Source organism: Sphaeramia orbicularis, chromosome 13, assembly GCF_902148855.1.
Source record: "Sphaeramia orbicularis chromosome 13, fSphaOr1.1, whole genome shotgun sequence".
NCBI lineage: Eukaryota > Metazoa > Chordata > Actinopteri > Kurtiformes > Apogonidae > Sphaeramia > Sphaeramia orbicularis.
In genome coordinates, this window is record NC_043969.1 from 8,377,519 (window position 1) to 8,399,395 (window position 21,877).

At 42.3% G+C, this 21,877-nt stretch overlaps 1 protein-coding gene across 1 annotated transcript in view; it reads left to right on the forward strand.

The window, feature by feature from the left end:
- Positions 1-4,819: 4,819 nt before the first annotated feature.
- The window catches only part of epha4l (eph receptor A4, like), a 53,173-nt gene continuing 36,115 nt past the window's right edge, over positions 4,820-21,877 (forward strand). Inside the window, exons 1-3 of the mRNA XM_030152317.1 lie at positions 4,820-5,040; positions 6,722-6,789; positions 9,344-10,007. Of these exons, the coding sequence (XP_030008177.1) occupies positions 4,944-5,040; positions 6,722-6,789; positions 9,344-10,007 (829 nt within the window). The 5' untranslated portion in view covers positions 4,820-4,943. The remainder of the gene's footprint in view (positions 5,041-6,721; positions 6,790-9,343; positions 10,008-21,877) is intronic.

The window sequence follows — 21,877 nt, forward strand, 5'->3', positions numbered from 1 at the left end:
AACATATATTGATGTCATAATCATACCTAACACTATTATCCATACCTTTTCAGAAACTTTTGCCCATATGAGTAATCAGGAAAGCAAACGTCAAAGAGTGTGTGATTTGCTGAACGCACTCGTCACACCAAAGGAGATTTCAAAAATAGTTGGAGTGTCCATAAAGACTGTTTATAATGGAAAGAAGAGAATGACTATGAGCAAAACTATTACGAGAAAGACTGGAAGATACTATTAAAGATGAATGGGAGAAGTTGTCACCCGAATATTTGAGGAACACTTGCGCAAGTTTCAGGAAGCGTGTGAAGGCAGTTATTGAGAAAGAAGGAGGACACATAGAATAAAAACATTTTCTATTATGTAAATTTTCTTGTGGCAAATAAATTCTCATGACTTTCAATAAACTAATTGGTCATACACTGTCTTTCAATCCCTGCCTCAAAATATTGTAAATTTTGCTTCCCCACCCTGTCGATGCTGGTTTTTACTTTATAGTTAATGATAAATTTAGCTGAAAAAGTCACTGTTTTGTTATTTTGTTTCCTTTGAAACTGAGCTTGACTGAGCTTTAATGAACATCTACATGATCAGTGAATTAAGAATAGAAAATACCAGATTTGCCTGGAAAAATGCAAAAAACAGAGGATAATATGATAAGGCACATAGGAAAGATTAAATGGGGACAAAAATTCACTTGGAATAGTTTTACTTCTTTAGGGATTAAAATCAAATGCTAAAAATGTTATATATAAAAAGCAAATCCTGGTTTAAATGTGTTTGTATAGCATGTTATATACTCTACTCTGCTATATACTCTCATCATTGGTATATCCTCCATCATCAATCTTTTCTTCATTTTAACCCGCAAGTGTGTGATCTAATAACTAATCTGCACCTTCATGGATTAAGTTTGATTTATTGTATTGCAGTACAAAGAGCCGGATACAGAAAAGTGTGTAATTAATAGGGTTCACTGGGGATAATAGAGTAACTTTGATGACGGATTTACAAAGTCAGAAATGGTTTCAAATGAGTCGGCAGAATTAAGAGGAAACTTATGAGACGGCAGAAAGGCCTCAGAAGATTTGGATGTTCACAGGTGAAGATAAACACCGCCTTGTTGTAATACTTAAAACAAGTTGTGTGTTTGTGTGCCAGTATGTGTGTTTTGAGCAGTATTTCCAGTCGAGTGGAGTTTATCTCATCTCTGACATTCTGCTTCAGAGCAGCTTTCCCACTGCCTCTTTGATCTCCTCCTTCCCTTTCTCCTCTGGTCTCCTCCAACTCCCACTCACTCTGACCTCTAGGGATGTCTTCCCAACTTCAGGCTTGAGGAACACCGCATGAAGCTGGGGATCCGAAGGCGGTGAGCAGGGCCCCTAGCCTGGAGGAGGGTGACAGGCCAGCAGGAGGGACTTAAAGGCTTTAGTTGAAACAATGGACCAAACTGTAGTCAAGAAGGTGGGAGTAGGTGACAGAGATGATGGGGGTTGGAGGTTTTTGCTAAGCTGACAATTAATGTGCAGTGTACCTCCTGCAGAGATGATTGATGATCGAGCAAGGGTGCTATGTAACGGGTTTATCTGATCAAGGTTTTTCATTGATCAATTATCTTCTTTGTTAAACTTTATTAAATTATTTGATCTTATTATTTTATAGTGCAGAGATCTCCATAGTTAGATATATAACTAATGCATATTGCCTGTGGGTTGAAATGTGTTAACAACAACACAATACAAACAATTAAACAATGCAGTTAGCATAATTTACAGATTGTGAACTTCATAACATAACTGCCAGTCATTTTTTTCAGGATATAGTAAATATTGCAAAATGAAGCAGCAGTGTTAGGAGAGCAAAAATATGCAGATATGACAATTTGGCCAAAATATTGACTTGAGGCTGTCGAAATAGTGCATTACATATTAACATCATGCAAATTATAAAATATACATATTTTCTATACTGGTAAACAGCTCCAATCGTTTTTAATAGTTGACCAAATGGTTGATTTGTCTTAAAGTTCTAAGTTTTGTTTAGGAAATCCTCAAGCTTGTGCAGTCTGATGTTGGTGAGAAGTGAAGTCGCGCTGCTTTTATCTGTGACAGCCTTAAAAAACAGATTCTCTGCATGTTCAAGTTGGAAAAAAATGACTGATACTCAAATTATACAGAAGCAAGCAGCAGCCTGGTACATCAGCAGCACAAGTTTGTATTCATTTATTTGAGTGAGATAATGTGTGTGTGTGTGTGTGTGTGTGTGTGTGTGTGTGTCCGTTCAGGAAAAGGATTTGGAGTCGGTGTGTGTGATTGGCACACAATGCAGATGTGTGGGCAGCAGATGCCATCTGGAGAAAGCAGAGTGGGCTGTTAAATGGAGGGAATGGGGGTTGATTTGCTACCCCCCCTCCCTCCAAAAAAAAGCTTCTGGTTTGACAAGAAGATAAAGAAAATGATGGGAGTGTAATCAATCAAAAACACTGTGACACAAATAAAGAAAGACTAGAGACACAACCCGCCCACTCACACCCTGTCCCGACCACCACCACTGTCTCACCCGTGCTTCAGCAGACCTCCGTCATCGTCAATTGGTGAAACTTGCAGTCATTGGTTAAAAAGATCAAAAGCGTGCCTCGGGATCCCCCTTTAGCATTTTTAAGGTTTCCAGGCTTGTTGCCAGGTTTTAAAAGAGGAAACTGCCTTTCATCAGAGGATGCAGTTTTGGACGATCGATGTTTGGTGCTAAATTGGCCAATTTCGGTGGAATACCAGATGCTTTGTCTGCTTCATTATGCTGGGCAGGATGCGTTTATAGAAGAGCCCATAAGCCCACAGAAGCACAACATAGCATCCCAGAAGACCTTCGTAAACCCACACCTTTGTGTCTCCAAATCAGCCACATTCTTTTGTAATTTCCTCAAGCAGTTCAAGATCAGGATTCCATGGCTACCATCTTAGACCAAATAAAAACACTACTCTTTTTTTTTTTCTTGTGGCATCTATGTGGGAAACAAAGCCAAACTGTCTATTGAAGCATTTAAAACAAAGGCTTGTCTATTCACAGTGAGATCACCAATTTGAGAAAACTCCTAGATGTTGCCTTGTAAGGGCAAAAATAAATATATTGTAGCCAAGTCTCAGAAGCCTGAGGTTAATGTGACAGCTATGGAAAGGCATGGGAACTGTAGGGCTTGGCTGCATCCACATTCTGCCAAATGTGGATGCTCAGAGGCTGTAGATAATATTTCCACACAAAGGCATATTCATGTCTGTGTGAGACACTAAAGAGATGAGAGGGGAAAAAACTCATTGAGACACCTGCTGTGTCTGAAAACTTCTTATAGCCTGTCATGTCTCGCCATCACAAACAGGCTTTTGATGTCAAATGAAGCTATTCCATTGAATTTTTATAGTTTCACAGAGCAAAAATAACAATAGAGGCACTTTTTTCTGAATTATGTGATGGAATTCTGTTTTGACTTTCCACTTGGCAGCCCTAGAGCTGATAGAGATTCAATGACTTACCCAAGGACACTTCAGCCAGTTGGATGTTTTTCAGCTCAGTGACCACATTCCACTCTAAAGGATACACAATACAGATGCAGTTGTATTCAGGTATTATAAAGGTAGTGTTTGTAGCTGTGGAAACCTGGCTGCAGTGTGTGGTGGTGCAGAACGCCCTAACCTGCCCACACAGTGACAATCGCCTCTGCAGATCATTGAAAGGTTACCTCCTTCTGCTGCACTGGGCGCATCTCACGGGAGCAATAGAAGACCTGTGTAGGAGGACATAAAAGAGTCAGAGCACCCTGGGCAAAACCCCAAAGAAGACCACAGCTGGTTTTTCCAACAACAAGAAGCCTTTGTTTGAAGAAAAAGTGCAACACCAACATCTCCTCTTTGACAGATCCTGCACTTTGTTCACCTTTGCCGCTCCACCACACCAGGTCTCGTCTACCCTGTGGTAATGGATGGATGTGTGCGCACATTTCATCATAAATACCCATAAATCCTTGGTAATATTAGAATAATAGCAGGTGACAATAATCCAATACAGCCATGCCACCGATCAAAAAATAGGCATTGTCAATTTCACAAAGTGCAATACCATGTAATGGTAAGGAGGTCATGCTCATGCTTGTTCTTTAATCCAATTTTGGTGCAAGAACACGCATCAATATCTCCGCTAGGTGGCGACCTTGGTCTGAAGCGGTTCACCTTGGACAAGGCTGCGCTTGACTGGATCCAGACTACATGCAGGATCAGCATAGTGAGACTCCTGAGAAACAGAGGACCGAACCAACACATTTAACGCATTTAATTGAATACTTCAGGAAAAGATTCAGCTTTTTTTTTTCTCTTTATTATAAATCAGAATAGTGTTTTGAGTAAATTTGTAACTTAAACTGATTCTGTGCGCGCATGTGTAGACACTGTTTTGGTTTTCTTTGCTGACTTCTAAGAGTTTTCCCCGTGTTTTATTAGTATAACTTCAGTCACAGTGTGGAGTTTTGCGTGGCTTTCGTACCCGTATGGTAAATGTCGTGGAGAAATGCCACTTCACATTAACACCACCTCGCCGTAGCTCTTGCCTCAGTGTCCACGGACAGTTAGTTGTTTAGTGTTGCGGGTATGTGTGTTGTGTGGGGTGGTGGTGGTGGTGGTGTGGTGTGGGGGCAGTTAATGATTATTTGCCCCCCTCTTTCTACGAGTCCACTACGTTTCCTATATGGATTGACTGGGGCCGCGTCAGAGCGCACACAGTAGACCCGCCTCCTGACTGTGGTGCGCTTGGTGCGTCTCTCTCCTGTCCGCTTCAAACCCATATTCCACTGGGAAAGAGAGAGAGAGAGAGGAGAGAGAGAGGGAATGAGAGAGAGAGACCAGGACCTGTGAGCAGAGCAACGAAAGAAAAAGAGGAGAGAAAACGGAACAAGGACACAAATGGCACTCATGGCAGGGATTTTGTTCACGGCCACTTTTCTTTTTTTGGGGATTTCTACATTTGTTTCGCCGGCACGGATATATCCCCCAAATGAAGGTAAGGTTGTCGGGGGAAAAAAAAAAAAAAAAAAAAAAAAAAACTGCCTCGGACTTTATCTCCGCTCCGTCTCCGTGTGTGTTCGCGGTGCGGAGCTGACTTCGTGGCTCCTAGTTTCCAGTTTCCAGTGCATGAATCTGTGTTAAGTTTAATCGTACACGGACACCTTTACGCAGCGGATTTTGCAGGGAATGCGCGAAAGAAACCAGAATGAGAAGTGGTTATCCAAATGCGCATCGCGTTGTTTTGGTTTCAGCTCGGCGTCGGTCGTGTCAGCTGCCGAAAACCTGGAATCGGGACTAGTTTAAGCCCCGATTCTGTGCGTTTTAGAGGGAATGACAGGCAGACAGTCTCCGAAAGAGCAATTTAATGTTGCTTGGCATCTTTTTAGGTGTCACGTAAAGCATGACGCAAATTTAGGAATCAGTGGAGGACTCGCAAATCCAGCTCTCATCCTCTGACCAAACAGCCTTATTTGTCATTTTCAGTATTCTTCACAGTGATCGCATGCGCTGTCAGTGTTTTCCAGACAAATGTGCACAGGAGACAGCTCTAAAACTTTAAATATTCCTGCAGCAACTGCCTGCAACAGAGCCAATTCAAAGACACATTCTCAGTGATTTAGGCTACAAATGATGTTAATGCTTTGTAGGTTATGTAGTGAAAAAGAAAAAGCAATAAAGTGGCAAATATCAAAAAGCGTGCAGTGAACAATATTCAAAACAAAAGCTTCGGAGGTTTTCGGGACTAGAATTGCCTTCCTGCCCGGAGTCTTGAGGCGCAGTGTGTTTCGAAATATCAGGCCTATGCAGGTTAAAGCCTACTTTTGACGGTGCAAACACTAACAAATGTAATGCGTAATTTAATGTAAAACAGTTCCATTTTACGCATGGAGTTTTCTCCATTATAACGAACAAAACAGGTATAAAGGAGTAAAACATTTACTTATTTATTTTTTGTTCTTTCAATCTACACATGAATGAAGTGTTTGTATTTTCAGGTTAATTATTTTTATTATTACAAATTATACTAGCTCCTGGTGTAAGAGGCTTATTTAATATTTTTGCGCAGCATTTAATTATTTAAAATACATCAATTAAATATTCTTAATAAATAATCATTTCTCTATTGCAGAAAAACACTTTAAATACTAAATGCTGGTAATATTTAATTTGTTCTCTGAAGAAGTAGAAAGTCTGTGCAAACGGTTTAACGTCAAGGATATTTCAAACGTGTTTTGTTCACCCACGACGCAAGTTTACGCAGACGGCTCTCTAATTGATCCGATCACATCAAACATGCTTAGAAGATGGTGAGCAAACTGAAAAATCGTTACTTTAAAGACACAGGGGAAATTAATTTGTCATTAATCTTTAAGGGTTTTTTTTTTCCCCTTAACGAAAGTCAGCCAGAACGCACAAAGCGCAACTTGTGCCACTCACACAGCATTTACAAATGTATGTGTCGTAAACTTGAAACCTCTTTGTTGATGCATTCATCATGACTGTATTTTTCAGTTTGATAAATCGTCATCAGTTGTTTCTCTACACTGAGCTTTCAAAAGAATAGCAACTCATTTCTCTTCCCTGGTGTCAGATCTAAGTGGATTATAAATGCCAGTGGTGTTGTTGTATGGACGGACTGAGGCTGCATGTTCACTTCTCCCATTCCTGTTTTCCAGTCACGTTATTGGACTCTAGAGCTGTTCAGGGGGAGCTGGGATGGGTCGCCAATCCGACAGAAGGAGGGGTGAGTACTGCAAAGAAGTGTCCCCTTGTTAGGATGCATGGTCCTCTATTGAGCAAAAATGGAGAGATAATATCCATTACTGCTGGAAACTCTGGAATGAACCCCAAATACATACACAGTCCCCTTTGATAAGATTTGTCCTGCTAAGACTTGTATGGGAATATTTCTGTTGATGGTTTATTGATTGATTTATTGGTGCAGCTGTCTGCTTTGTGGAACTGGTGAGATCAAGGCATAATTTATGGTGTTTTATACACAAATACGAGGGGAAATTAAACTCAAGATTTTACTGTATAGAGTCTTTCTGAAACCCCTTTGGGGGCCCGCAGGGAATCCACTTTGAGAACCATTGGTCTATAGGCAACCCCCCTCACCTCTCAACCCCTGCTCCCCTTTCTCCTCGCTCTCCTTCTCTCTAACCACTCTGTAATGGTCAGATGCTGGGGCTGATACTGCAGAGGGCGTCAGGTTTCCTGAATAGACGGTGGATTGAATCGGTCTTTGTGGAGAAACTTTATATCCCTTTCCACCATTGAATCGAAGAGAGAGAGAGAGGGGAGAGAGAGAGAGAGAGAGAGAGAGAGAGAGAAGGGGAACTTGGCAGCTGAGAAAGGGTCCTCTGGAATGGATGAATAAGGGGGAAAGTGCAGTGGGGTTCAGCTCTCGCCGCAGGAAGGCTGAACTGGGCTATAAAGTATCAGGGAATAGGGCCGACCAAATTTGTGATCCTTCAGTTTAATATGTACAGTAGCCCTGATAAGAGGAGGAATGACTGCTGCACATAAGAGCCCACAGGGGCCACAGTGTGCCACAGGCATTAGACAGTTAAGGAAGGTTAGAGCACAAGCCACACTTTAAGCACGTCTTAATATAAAAAATGATTTTTAAATAGACAAGAACATTTGAAATGTCTTATAGTTGAATGTCAGTGTCATGGCATGATGTGAATGAAATGTCATGCAACATAAGATAAATAATGTTAATCAAATTACTCATCAGATTTATCAGCCGTAACTGGTTTTGTTCAATGCTTACAAATATGATAATGAGAATAAGTGAGGCTCTTAACATTTGTGATAATTAATATAAATTAGTTATAACCATGTAAACTAATAAATATGAACCCGAGGGAACAGCATTTCACCTCAAGCAGCTGCTGCAGGTTGTGCTTGCGAGGCTTTTGCCAATGAACTTGGCTGGTGCTCAGCTGAGGCCCTTTTTTTTTTATCACAAACAAGTGATTGACAGGGTCCTGGCATCCTCGGCAAGGCTGCATTCACCCTCTCATTACGACCAATTGCCCTTATTCTCCCTCTTCCCTGCTATCGGGGAAAGGTGCGGCCTTATCTCAGTGCTGGTTGATTTCCACAACAAAAGGGGGTGAAGGGAAGAGAGCAGAGCGGAATGGAACGGCAGGGAATGATCGACATTTTCTTAAATCATACAGCCGCAGCTATGTTTAGCATTATCCTACCCTCCTCCTGGGAAATAAGCCTTTAAACCAGATTGTTTATGATAAGGCATCAAATCAAGTCTGGCAGCATAATACATATCTTCCCCTGTCCCGTTATTATTTTTCTTTGTGCCGTTTTCTATATGGTTGTAGCTCCAGCAACCAAAGGCCTGTCTGTTCTTGTTTACAGCCCAGCTCAGTCAAAGACTCTATTTAAAACACACAGTGAAAAAACTTAAGGGAACCCACTGCTTTGAGCCTCTCAAGACAGGCTTGTATTTGCTCAGCAGTACCCTGTCGAGAGGGGAACTTTATCATAAGTAAAACAAACATCCCCTCTCAGCGAAAATAAGCCAGGCTGTACTGGATAACGTAATTCATGTGCCCCGCGTCAGTGTCTCGCTCTCCTATGAGTTCATACTAACAACAGCAGAGAACATGTGTGCCCCTGTCTCCCACTCCCCAGCATGTATGTAGATGTAAAGCAGGCATACATTAGATCATTAGCATTGGTTCAGAGTTTTTGCATCACCTAATCCTGTTTTTCATTCTCTCCAGCCATACAGGTCTCATTGTGTGTGTATGTGCATGCATTAGAGGATTTTGTATACCACTTCCAAAGTAATTGAACTGTGGGCATTACTAAGGCATAGAACTAATTACAAATTTCCTTTTTCGCAGTTGAGAAGAATGCATGAATATTAATATCTTTATGATTCTATATTAAAACCTAACAAGTCTATTAGGTGCCATTCATAAAATATGCATTAAGTTTAGCCATCAATTAATTGCTCTGCTGAGACTCAAATATTGACTAATCTTTCTTGCATGCTCTTTCTACAGTATCTCTTATTCCTGACATAGACTTAATCTGAATTCTGTGCGATCCCTCCATAGTCTATCTTAATTAGTTCTGATCATTTTCTAGTCTACTTAACCTTTAACAAATACTGTAACATTGTCATAGACAATGTAATTTGCTATAATTATAGCTTAGAAATTAAATTGTGAGAATAAGAAATAGCAGACTTTTCCTTTAGGTTGGATTGCACTTTGAAAGATTGCAATTTAACATTTTTTGTGGTTCTGTCCTTTCTCCAGTGGGAGGAAGTGAGCATAATGGATGAGAAGAACATACCCATCCGGACATACCAGGTGTGTAACGTTATGGAGCCAAACCAGAACAACTGGCTCCGCACCGATTGGATCCCTCGTGGTGGTGCCCAGCGAGTCTACATTGAGATCAAATTCACCCTCCGAGACTGCAACAGCCTTCCAGGGGTCATGGGAACCTGCAAGGAAACCTTCAATCTTTACTACTATGAGTCCAACAATGACAAAGAGCGCTACATCCGTGAGAACCAGTTTCTAAAAATTGATACAATCGCTGCTGATGAGAGCTTTACTCAAGTGGACATCGGCGATCGCATCATGAAGCTGAACACAGAAGTGCGGGATGTGGGCGCCTTGAACCGCAAGGGCTTCTATTTGGCCTTCCAGGATGTTGGAGCATGCATTGCGCTTGTGTCTGTCAGGGTGTTCTACAAGAAATGCCCCTTATCGGTGCGTAACTTGGCCCAGTTTCCCGACACCATCACTGGAGCAGATACATCCTCTCTTGTGGAAGTTCGGGGATCATGTGTGGATAATTCAGAGGAAAAGGAGGTTCCTAAGATGTACTGTGGAGCTGACGGAGAATGGCTGGTGCCTATTGGGAACTGCCTGTGCAACCCAGGATATGAAGAACGCAATTCAGAATGCCAAGGTAAGCAACAGACTTTTGCTATGCATTTTATAGGGATATAATTTTAAACCAAGTCTTGATTTTAGTATAACCTTTTCTTACAATGTCTTAGTTTCTTTTTCCTCCTCTCTCTTTGTCTCCCTCTCCTGTGTTGTGTTCTCTTTGTCCTTCCCTTTCCTCCCTCTCTTGATTCACCTACCTCTTGTTCTGTTGGATATTTTTCCCTTGCTCTGCCACTCTCTTTTTCTAGTGTCTGGTTGGGTGATAAAAGCAATGATGATTGTAAATAGAGTAATTAGCAGGCCCGCTGGGAGGTGTTGTGCAATGGGGTGCATCCCACGAGAAATAGTGACACAGTGGATAGAGCTCCAACTGGTTCTCATACCCACCCCCACCTGCTCTTTCTCTTATTCCCAATGGAGCCTGAAGCTGGGAAAAAGAGATAGACAGGTTTAGTGGAGAGAAAGAGGAAAGAAAGAGTTTATCATTCTGAGCAGGTATGAGAGGAGTGAAAATACACAGCTGTGAGATGGGGTTGAAATAGTGCTATTTGCAAGGGGGAATAGCCCTTCGTGGACAATTCTTCTACTTTCTGTTCAGAGTGATCCTATACCAAGCTGTTTGATGAGGTTTTAAGGTCAGTGCAGAGTGCTGCCTTTCAGTGTTTTTTGTTTTATTTCTTCAAATCAGGTGTGTGATAGAGCTGTCAGCAGGTTTGGGAATTTAAAAATAGCCCATTTGTGTTAATCAAATGTGAAAAAAATAAAAAATAAATAAATATAAACACAACCCGGACTTGGACTTTCTGATAGTGTATGTCATTTTTATGTAACCTATACATGTTTTATTGAATGCAGTATCATAATTATTATCATGCAGAAATGCTAGCCTCTTGTATTGTTGTATTCTTGTATTCACCAGCTGTTTTTTTTTTTTTTTTGGATCACATGCAGCATTCTGTCTAACCGCACCTAAGTTGTCAGCTGTCCACAGGAGTGGATCCCAATTATACCAAAACTATTTATTGGTTTACCCCACCTGCCACCCACCACCAACACACACATAAAGTAGTGGGCCACAACAGTGAAGGGTCAGAGGCTGGGCATGGGTGATTAACAGGGGGACGGACCACTACACATTTCCTAATTTATGAGGGAGCCTTTATCTTGGATGGCTAATTGGATGACAAACAGGTTGGTTAATTTAGGGGCACCTCTGGCAGTTTGGGGGTGGGGTGGCTAAAGGTTGCAAGTAGTCACAGATGGTTTTTCATGTGTTCTTTGTGTGTTTGTCATCTAGGAGTTAAAATTCCTTTGGAATATTGCCCATCTTCTCTGTCGCTGGGTTCAGATGGCTCCAGCCAGGTTTCTGTCCCCAGGGTGAGCTTCAAAGAAGCACAGAGATGGAGAGTTGAGGGAATGAGACCAGGAGGTAGTTAGTTACAGACTTTAGGTAAATCTCCCCTGAACTGGCTTTCAATCATGCAATTTACATAATAACCTCTCTTGTTTCAAGTCAAAATGAGAGCCCTGACCTCATTCTTCATATTATAACTTTGACCTCAGTATTGAAATGGCAGTTCAACTTCTTATCTCTTCTCTTTAATTTTAGTTTAGATAAATAACTCCTCCAAAGACTGCAATGAAACATTTGGAAGCCCTGATTTTACATGACTAATGCTGTTTTATAGTGTCTGCCAGCATTTGAAAAGAAGTATTGCTTTTCAAGCCAATGCTATTTAGTTCATATATCACTGCATCAGCTTCAGATTGTTTAAGTTTACAGTGCCAACCCATCTACTTCATTTACTCTAAGCCTCAAACACACTGCTGAAAAAGTCTCTTAACATTTCACTCTAAATTGGACACTGGATAACAGGCACAGGCTTTGACACTGGTGCCCAGGGTGTCAGTGTGGGTCAGCTGCAGTGTCTGAAGGGTTAAAAGGTGCCGGCCATTATCAGTCAAGTGCGCCGATGAGCTGGTTAGTATTCTCTAATGTGACGGGTTCTAGAGGTGAATTTCTATGTGACCATGTTGACCGAAGGACACGGTGAGATGGTTTTGGTGTGGGTGGTGTGGCGAGGAAGTTCTATTTGATTGATTCCTCTAAAGGTTTCAAGAAAGGTGTGTGAAGATGTCACTCTGCATATGTGTGTAAATGGTTTTATTCACTGGACAGCCTTTATTTGGTGCAAACAAAATTGTATGAGTGTGTATGTGTGTGCATACTTGTGTGTCTGGGTTTGTCTTGTATACGTGCAGGGTTACAAGGGCACCTTTACCCCTGGTTCCCAGCTCAAGATGAATAGGCTCTACTCCATCATTGTTTGGGGCAGCCACAGAGCTGACTGAGGCTGGTGATGTTTGGAGGGGGAAAGAGTGGGTGTGGGGGTGGCACGCAGGAGTTGTATTCTCCACCCCTGGCAGAGGTTAAGGGTCATCCCCTTCTGCATCCATCTTGCGGCTGTGTGTGACAGGGTTGTGGATCCAGGATTGATTAAGACGTCAGGGTTTTGACAGCTGCAGAGGGGGAGTATGTATGTGCGTCTGTGCTTAAGGTGGGCCAAGGGTGGCCTGGGTGCACACCCTGGGCTCAGGCGAGAGCAGTAAACAGGGCACTGAGGTCTAAGGGGCCCCTGATCTGAGGGAGAGGGGACTCTGTCTGTTTGCATTTGGGATCCCTTTCCCTGTTAACAACCTCCCCCAGGGGCTCTGTTGGGGATGCACTGGGGTCAGCGTGTCCCCTCGCTCCTCATCTGTTGGAGTGTCAATGAATTGGTGGGAGGAAGAGATTAGTTGAGACCAACGTATGGTATTAAGGGAAAATTTTTGTGAAGCTAAGGAAAGCTGCCTGTACAGTAGTTTTGCAAACAAATATGGATGTAAAAAAAAAACAAAAAAAACAAGATTTCAAACTATAATTCTTAGTGTGTATTTGTTTGTTGGTGTGTCCATTTATTGGCATGTGTCAGTGTGAGGATATAGCTTGGTTGAGGTGTGAAGCTGACAGACGCTTTTTACACTGCAGAATGCTAGTTTGTGGTCGAGCTGTTAACTGGCCCCCCACCAGTTATCAACACACACACTTCGTCGTCTTTAACGTTACTTAACATTTCTTGAAGATTGTGTGATCAGAGCAGTTTCTCACCTGAGCCCCCCCCACACACACACACACACACACACACACACACCTACACATACACTCCCCCCCACACACACATACACATACACTCCTTCTTTGTTATTCCCAGCAATCTTTGCTGAGCTGGAACCACTCGTTCATATTGGATTAAGAGGTTTTTAGGGATGAAGTTTTTCTCTTGTGCTTCAGTCATTGTGTGTGTGTGTGTGTGTGTGTGTGTGTGTGTGTGTGTGTGTGTGTGTGTGTAGGTCTCCCATCCTCTCTCTTCCTCTGTTGACAGTGTTAAATATGCGCTTGGGAGCATCATTCTAAATTCACCACGTAATTCTATTTAGCCCGCCGGTCCCTGGTGGCTTTAAATACACAGACTCAACCCCTTGCTCTTCCTCCCTCTCCTGTTTTTCTCCTCTTCTCTGCATACACACAAATTAAATATTTGCATCTTTTTCTTGCTTGGTTGGTGACCTGTTTGTGTATCTGTTTTTTTCTGTCTTTATTCTCTGTCCATTCAAATCTCCTGTTGCCTTAGAGGTTCATTATAAGCTCTCTTAAGTTTTCATATGTCTCTTTCTCTCTTTTTATCTTCATGCATTTTTATTCCCGGGTTTCTGTTTGCAATTTTCACCCTTTCACGCTCTTTTTTTACCCTTCTTTTTATTCGCCTTCTCTGTCTCTCTGCTCTGGCCATCGATGTGGTTAGTGTTCCTCAGCCTGTCTCTGGTGGCAGCAGCAGGAAGTGGGCTGAATAATGAGATTACCTTCGCTGCTGTGGGGGGGTACAGCGGCACACACAACATCACCCGCCAATGTTCACACAAACACACATACAGGCACGTGCACACATGTAAAAATGTGTGAGCTGGGACACAAATCTTTATAATGAAAATCTAGACACATGTAAGAGAGAATGAAACTGACAAGAATCACTATTTACATGCGCACACCTACGCAGTCATACTTTCAGACTCATCTCAAGAAAGTGGCCACGCATACAAACGACATTTTCAGGATAAAAATTAAGTACACAAACACATGTACAGCACATACACGCACCAGTTTTAGTATGCATTAGCACACACAGACTCACACAGAGCAGAGCAGAGCGCAGCAGAATGGAGGTGAATGTACTCATCACTCTGCCTGCCACCAGAGAGGCTCATTTTGTGCTGCTGAATAGAGACGAGGAATCTATTACCCACGGAGTGCAGGAAAGAACAACAGAAAGCGAAAGAGAGAACAAAATGTCTCATGAGCAATGGTGCTATCCTGCACCACCCTCATTTTCCTGATAAATTAATTGCTTAAATCACTTTCTGCATTTTGTTCTTGTTTAGTTCCTTCAGTAATAAAAAAAAGCATGGAGGAAAATACTCCCTGGATTGTTAGGGAGGAGGTTGACGGGGGCAGTGGTAATTCAGCTGTCATTAGTAGAGGTGCTGAAATGTTTTTCCTGCTTGGGCTGCCGTCCTGCCACAGTGTTTGTTCCCTTTGCAGTTCTTGACACTCATCACCTCTTTGTTTTTGCTCCTTGTGGTGCCGTATTTAGGGCAGGAAGCCACCACCGATGGAGCACGATCTAGGCTAGTCGTAGTACTTCCACAGCACCGCCAGCTACACCACAGTGTGTCAATACGCAGCCAGTGATATCCAGCTTTAAGTAATTCATCTCCTTTTCAGTTTAAAAAGTTCATTTTTTCCTATGAACATCAAGTCCTTTTAAAACATTGTGATGTTATTCTGCCTGTTTTATAGCACTGACACTGGCTGCAAAAAGTGCCCACAGCATATCAAACTGAATTTTACAAGTAATTGATGGTTAGTGTCAACTCTCTTGTGGAAAATATTATTTTAATAGAGGATATGAGATAAAATAGCATGGTAAGATCCAAAGATTTTATGAGCTGCCTGGCAAAATGTAGGCATAACGGTCAGGGTGTTTAATAGATAGAGCATTGTATTTTTCATAACATAAAGTTTCTCTTGGATCTAATGCTTAAAAGCATGAGATCATTTCACTTTGTTTTCATGTGGGGTTACAGAGCGACAGGTGTCAATGAACATAGCTTCACATACTCAGCAGTTTGCACGTAGGTGATGCAATTGTTTTTGGCAAAACAGTTACAAACAGGACCTTCGCTTGCACTAATTGCTAGAGAGTAAAGATGTAACAAGGATGTGAGTAGAAAATGGCAAAGTGGCCATCTTACAAATTCACACCTGACTAAGGACAGATTTTATGATGGATGTTTTTACTGCACATCTAATATGGTATGGATGAAGGAAAGGACTCCTCTCCTCTCCTCTCCTCTCCTCTCCTCTCCTCTCCTCTCCTCTCCTCTCCCTCATCTTTTTGAAAAGCATCCTCTCTTTGAAGACGGCGATGGGAAGAGGGAGCGATTAAAGCAGTCAGCAAGCAAATTAGCATGTCAAAAGGCCCTGAATCAATACCCCGGCTCTCCACCAACACAACCCCGCAGTCCTTTCACCCCCCCGCAAACCCCCCTTTATCCATCCCTGCCATTCCCCCATTCCTCCGGCTGTTTCCCTTCTTCTTCCTCCATTTTCTTCTGCACTCCTGCACACTCTCCCTCTTGCTCCTTCACCCTTCTCTTTCTCTTTCACTCACTTCAAATTTTTCTTCACTCTCTTCCTCCAGCGCCTGCTTTTTCCCTCAGCTGACAGATGAAGAGTACAGGCAGGGTTTGTAAAGGGAGATGGACGGATGTATAGGCAGAGAAAGGCGGATAGAGAGAGAGAGAGAGAAGAGGACAGCTATCAAGTGGGCATGGGTGGGTTTTTTCAGGAGGAGAGAAAGAGGGCCTCTGCCACCTCCTTTGTGCTGCAAGAGAGGCAGAAGAGACCTCTCTCGCCAAGAACAGAGTAGGAGATGGAGATGGGGAGGCAGGGAGGGAGGTAGAGAAAAAAAATGGACAAAAAACACGGGGGGAAGTGAAGTGGAAAGAGATTTAGTTCCAGTCTGGCAACTATTCTTTTTCTACACTTCATCCGTCGGTTCACCATTGCACGGAAATCCCTTTGATCCGGGGCAATGTGTTACTGATCGTGTGTGTGTGTGTGTGTGTGTGTGTGCGTGTGTGTGTGTGTGTGTGTGGACAGAGTACGTGTGTGTCTGAGCCATTATCTGTCCTATATTTATTCTGTGCATCTGTTGCGGCAGACATATCACATGCTGTATCATAAACTTCTATTAACGTTCCAATCTTGTTGCGCGATCTGAGCTCAGAGACAATGCAGCACAGCAGCTCCTCAGATGGACAGCCAACTCTCCTTCACCATCTGACAATGCAAGGCTGATTGCAAACACCTTGAATATGCTTTATCTGTCCCTCTCTTATTTCATCTGCTGATTTCTATCTTAAGCTAACTCCATCATAGGTGGTCTTTTCTTCTTTCTCGCCATCATCCTTTTGCTCTGGGGCGCAGAGTTCAGTAGGCAAATCACAAGCTGCTTGGCGGCAATCAGTTAGGGGTTATGACAAAAAGCCGTACAATGAAAGGCCACTGTAATCTGATGGGCCCTGAGACTGGACGCAATGCCCATTTTAATTAGCTGAAATCCCCCTTTTCTAATCACAGTTGTGGAGGAAATGGAATATTGGCTCATGCTCATTCAAAAACGCACACACAAACAATGTGTGATTTGTATGTTGGAAGAAAAATATGGAATATATGCTGGCTGTTTCAAAGAAACAGTTCACAAGATAGAGAACTTGCCACTGAAATAGAATTGATGAAAGGAAATGTTATGGCCACATTGGTTCTGTTAAAATCCTGTTCATTAGCAACACAGACAGTTTTCCAGGCCAGATATGTACGGACATGGACTGTGGGTGAGCATACAAGTATATTCACACTGCACTGGATACCCAAGCACAGCACTTTTGGGTGGACTTCAAAAGATTGAATCTTTGATTTAGAAAGTGGTTAGAGACATCTAATATTAAAGCTTCTAAACCTGCTATAGAGATCAGATAACACAGTTAGTTCTTATCACAATCTTATCATTTTCACATTCTGGATCACTTCTGAAACATTTTCCAAGCATTTTTCCCAACAAGATCAACTATCCTTGGTGGCCTACCTCTTGCTGTGAATACATGTGTAAGCACACCAACATTTGCAGCACATGTGTACAAACACACCATGGGGTAGCCTGTGAGGTGAAACCTCTCTGCAGGAGAGGTGAAATGTAATTTGGGGATCTGAAGCTACGGATCGCCAGCCAGTGGCAGAGGTGTGTCTGTGCTGGGACACGTCTCTCGGATTAGGAACCTTGATCCTTCCTGATCCGCAGTGAGCTGTCAAACACTGCTGGACCAGGAAGTGAAAAAAAAAAAAAAGTGATATCTTACAAGCTCACAATGTGAGGGGGAAGAAGAAAGGAGAGAGAAATAGAAAATGACAGACAGGATGGAGATGTGATGAAAAGGAAGTAACTGAAATGAAACAGATATCCAAGTAGGATGGTGATATGTGCATGTGTGTGACAAAGGGATGTGTGTGTGTGTGTGTGTGTGTGTGTGTGTGTGTGTGTGTGTGTGTAGCAAAGGAGAGAGAAAGATGAATTGACTCCTGTCTAGTGGCCCTGATAAACGGCTGGAGATGTGAAAGGTGAAGTGGGGGGTTATGGGTACAGACGGTGATCGTTTTTTGAACAAGCCTAGTGTGGTCGTGTCACAACCTCTGACAGATGCAGTCGATGTTACCATAAATATCACTGCCTGTGTATTTCATAGAGCAACATCTCCTTACTGTGGACAGATTTTCTTAGAATTCTGTCTATTCCTGGTGGACATTATTTTATGTATTCCATGTTCTTGAGATTATCTTAAACAGTGTGGGTATGTCAGCGTTTTCAGCAGCACAAACTAATTTCATTTAATCTCAGTGGTGTGATAGAAAAATCCTCAAACCTGGAGCTGATTAAATAATGTACAAGGCTAGATGTAAAAGTATATATAAGTGAAGTGTAGTGAATAAAAGTACTTTTTGTTATTTATGAGAAATAAGCAATTCATTCATTCATTCGTTTTACAAATTGCTTAATCCTCGAGTAGGTCGTGTGGTGGGGTACAACCCGAATGTGTTCATCATAGTACTGACATATACAGAAAAACAATCATTTGAAATTAGCAATTGTCAGTTAAAATTTAAAAGAGCTACTTGGCAGCATAGAGGCAAAAATGATCTTGCTATGTAGCACAAAAAATATTATTCTCGTGTTTAGTGTGGAGAGATTTTGGCAGTGAAAACAGTAAAGGAAGAACACATTTTTGGCATGTCTGCAGGGCATCAGTACAGTCTGAATCACAGACAGAGCTGCCAAGTACAGGGCATCACCTTAAGTGGAGAAATAAACCGTAAAGATAAGGAGAGATAACAGAGTAGTAAAAAGAGCAGTAGATGAACATAAGTGAAATAAGGCCAGTGGTCCAAAAAATACTAAACATAACCTAGGAACTTTACTCTCTGGCCTTATTCCAGTGGTACCCACACAATTTCTTCAACGCTCACTGTATATGTGTGTCTCCCAGCTTTTTGTTTTCCTCTTCCCATCAATGCCATGCCTGTGTGTCTGTCCTCACATGAAAGCTAAAGGGTAAAGCGTTACACATTAGTGGAGTAACCCTGCCTAAGCAGCAGCCATTAACCCAGGGCTCCTGTTACGCACCACATAGCCCCCTGTAAGGCCAGGTTCAACTAGCCGGGGGTAAAAGAGGGTAACACATGCAACCCGGAGGCAAAATCTGAGGACACACTTACTAACTTAGGAATGCACACACACATCATGCAAAGCCATACCATGCGAACAGGAGCTGACACCATTTCAAGTTGGTGGGGATATCAGTTCCACAACAGCACTGACCTCGATCCTGTTTTGAGAAAGAGAAAGAGACAGGCTCTAAAGCGAGTGAGGCCTCAACGACACCAGGAGGGGTTAAAGGTCAAAGCAGTGACAGCCACAGTGGAGACCAGCAGAGCGTCATTGAGCTGACATGAACTGTTGAGGAGTTAGTGACCCAGGAAAGTTTATATGTACGCTGACTACACACACACACACACACACACACACACCTACACACACACGCATGCACGCACGCACACACACATACACACACACTCAGTGCATAGCCTCCATATAGACACACAATGGTGTACAGGGTGTTCTCAGGGACACCCATACACACATATGCACAATAGAAGGTGTTTTGAGGCCCTAGACAGACTGTCGTCTGGGAGCTACCTAAACAAACAACCTAAAAATACCTTCATATTCACCCATAAGTCAGTCCCATTCAACCTCTCCTTAGTACTCACCAAGTTGTTTCTGCAAAACTGACAAGCCTCATGTTAAACTCTGCCATGGGATTGCAGACAACTAGGTAATTTTATATTTGTGTTTCTGCAAGCCTAAGTGTCCACAGATGTTCTACACGTACTCACACAGATTTGATGCATCCATGTGTAGTTTACATGGAGCGTGTATACGCACAACAAAACTTTTCATATTTAGTACATTCATGATTTATCAGTGAGGCATAATGCGCAGTAAGACAATTATGCTCCTGTAGACCGTAGGGTAGACCCCTTTTCCCCTTCCATAGTTAAGGAATAAATAATGCATGTCTTTTCCTGAGAATAATTTTCTTTTATGAGTTGTTTACCTTTTGTAAATCCCCAGCAGCAGGTGATTGTTTACCTGTTTTGGATAATAGGCCACACAATAGGGAAACGAATATTTATTGTCACTTCATGGTATACAATATGTGATAGGGCTGTGTGGTAATGATGTCATGCTATAATCATTTTCCAGTTGCATCACATCCACCCGAGGTAACACACCTGTGGAAAGCAGGTCAGAGTGGGTGGAAATAGGGCTGGACAATGAAGTGCATTCATCAAATTACAGACATCTTAATCTTAATAGACTTGTATAGTAGTTACTATACAGTTACAGCTACATGCCACGTCCACATACGCAGTGGGACTCAATAAAAATGTTGACATTTGGCTCCAGTGTATTGATGACGTATCACAAGGAAAAGAAACACTATATGCATATTCCTGTGTTGATTTTTTTTTTGTTCCACACATAGATTGTAATAAATTAATGTATTGCTCTTGAATATGTGGATGACTGTTTTTAGAAATAGTGGACTAAAGTGCAATTTACACACATTAACTTAACAAAATTGTAGCTTGTCAAGGTGTCTTTTTGTGAAATTGTAGAGAATTGTTATGCATTTGTGCAACAGGATGACACATAGCTTACACTTGTTTACAGAATTGGATATGAGGCCCCATTGAGACTACTTCCCTATCGCTTCCTCTTCCTCTTCACCTATTCTTAGTGTGTGCTCCCCTCACATGTCCTCCCTTTTCCTGCCCTTTTCTCCTTTGAGGTAAGGAGTTTAGTGCTCCCAATTGTTTAGTGATGTGTGCCCATGTGAGTGTCTCCTCACACAACATTAGCATATCCTCCCCATGTCCCCTCCACCTCCTGCACCTCTCTGCTTCTTTTTTTCATAATTGAATTGAAATGCAGTTCTTTTTTATTGTAAACAATGTCAGGAAAGTATGCTTGATACACTGCTGGCTCACACACATGCAGACACACACACACATGTGCGACATGAGACTTGAGCCCTTGGAGACCTTGGGGAGAAGGGACAAAGACAATACCTTGACTCATTTTGTTTACCTCACATCGACCTTGCTGTTCTCCTGTGTCCATGCATACCTTGCTTACACAAAGTCTATTTGGTTGACATGTCTGTATGTGTGTCTTTGTGTGCGTATGCATGCACACATGCTTTTGCAAAGTGCATCTGTGTAGTTAAAAGGGCCTTTGAAGGGCTTTGTGTGCATACCTGAGTGCACAGGTGTGCAGAGGTTTGTAAGCCACTGTTTGTGTTTATATCCTTGTCTTGTTTGCCTTGAATTATCATCCATTACCCACCTGCTGTGCGAATCTTAGGTCAAGAAAGGTTCTTCGTGGGCTGGCGGTGTGCCTGGTGTAGGGTGTTGCCATCGTTGTCGACCTGGCATGGGTGCAAAAAAAGTAGACTCTGAGTGGCCCCCACCCACGGTGGCCAAGTCAAACACTGCTTTGCCAAACAAAGATAGATGTGGTTTTTATCCCTTGGCCAGAAATTGTCGAAGGGGTATTGTAATCGTTTTGTCTGTCTGTCTGTCTGTCTGTCCATTGAATGATGTAATCACATTATCTAAAGAATGCATTGAGTTGTCTGCACCAAATTTACACTGTGGATGCATCTTGGCATGGAGCCGAAGCCTTTTGAAAATAGGCGACCTTGACCTACTTTGTCAAGGTCAAATGGTCTTGTGCCTTGTGCACTTTCAAGTATAAATAGGTATGTAATAAGTTTTGCACAAAGCCAATCTAATCTAATTGATAGTGCAGTAACTTTCAACAGAATCTCACACTATGTTTGGTGGAAGGGTATTAAAAGTGCGCAGTACGTTATGTTCCTTTCCCTGTTCTGCCTTTCTATTTCTTCTCTATATTCATTTTCTCCTTAAACATTGTCATTTTAGGGAGTAGTCTTCCCCATTCTGAAGTGGCTGGGTGGAATACTTAAGATTTTTTGCGATATAACCATTGTGTTGCTATTCCCTTGTAAGGCCAGACTATAGGAATTAGGGTGGAAGTTGAGGGCCTACGTGTCAATAAGAACGTGGAGACCTTGGTCTGCAGGAAGTCT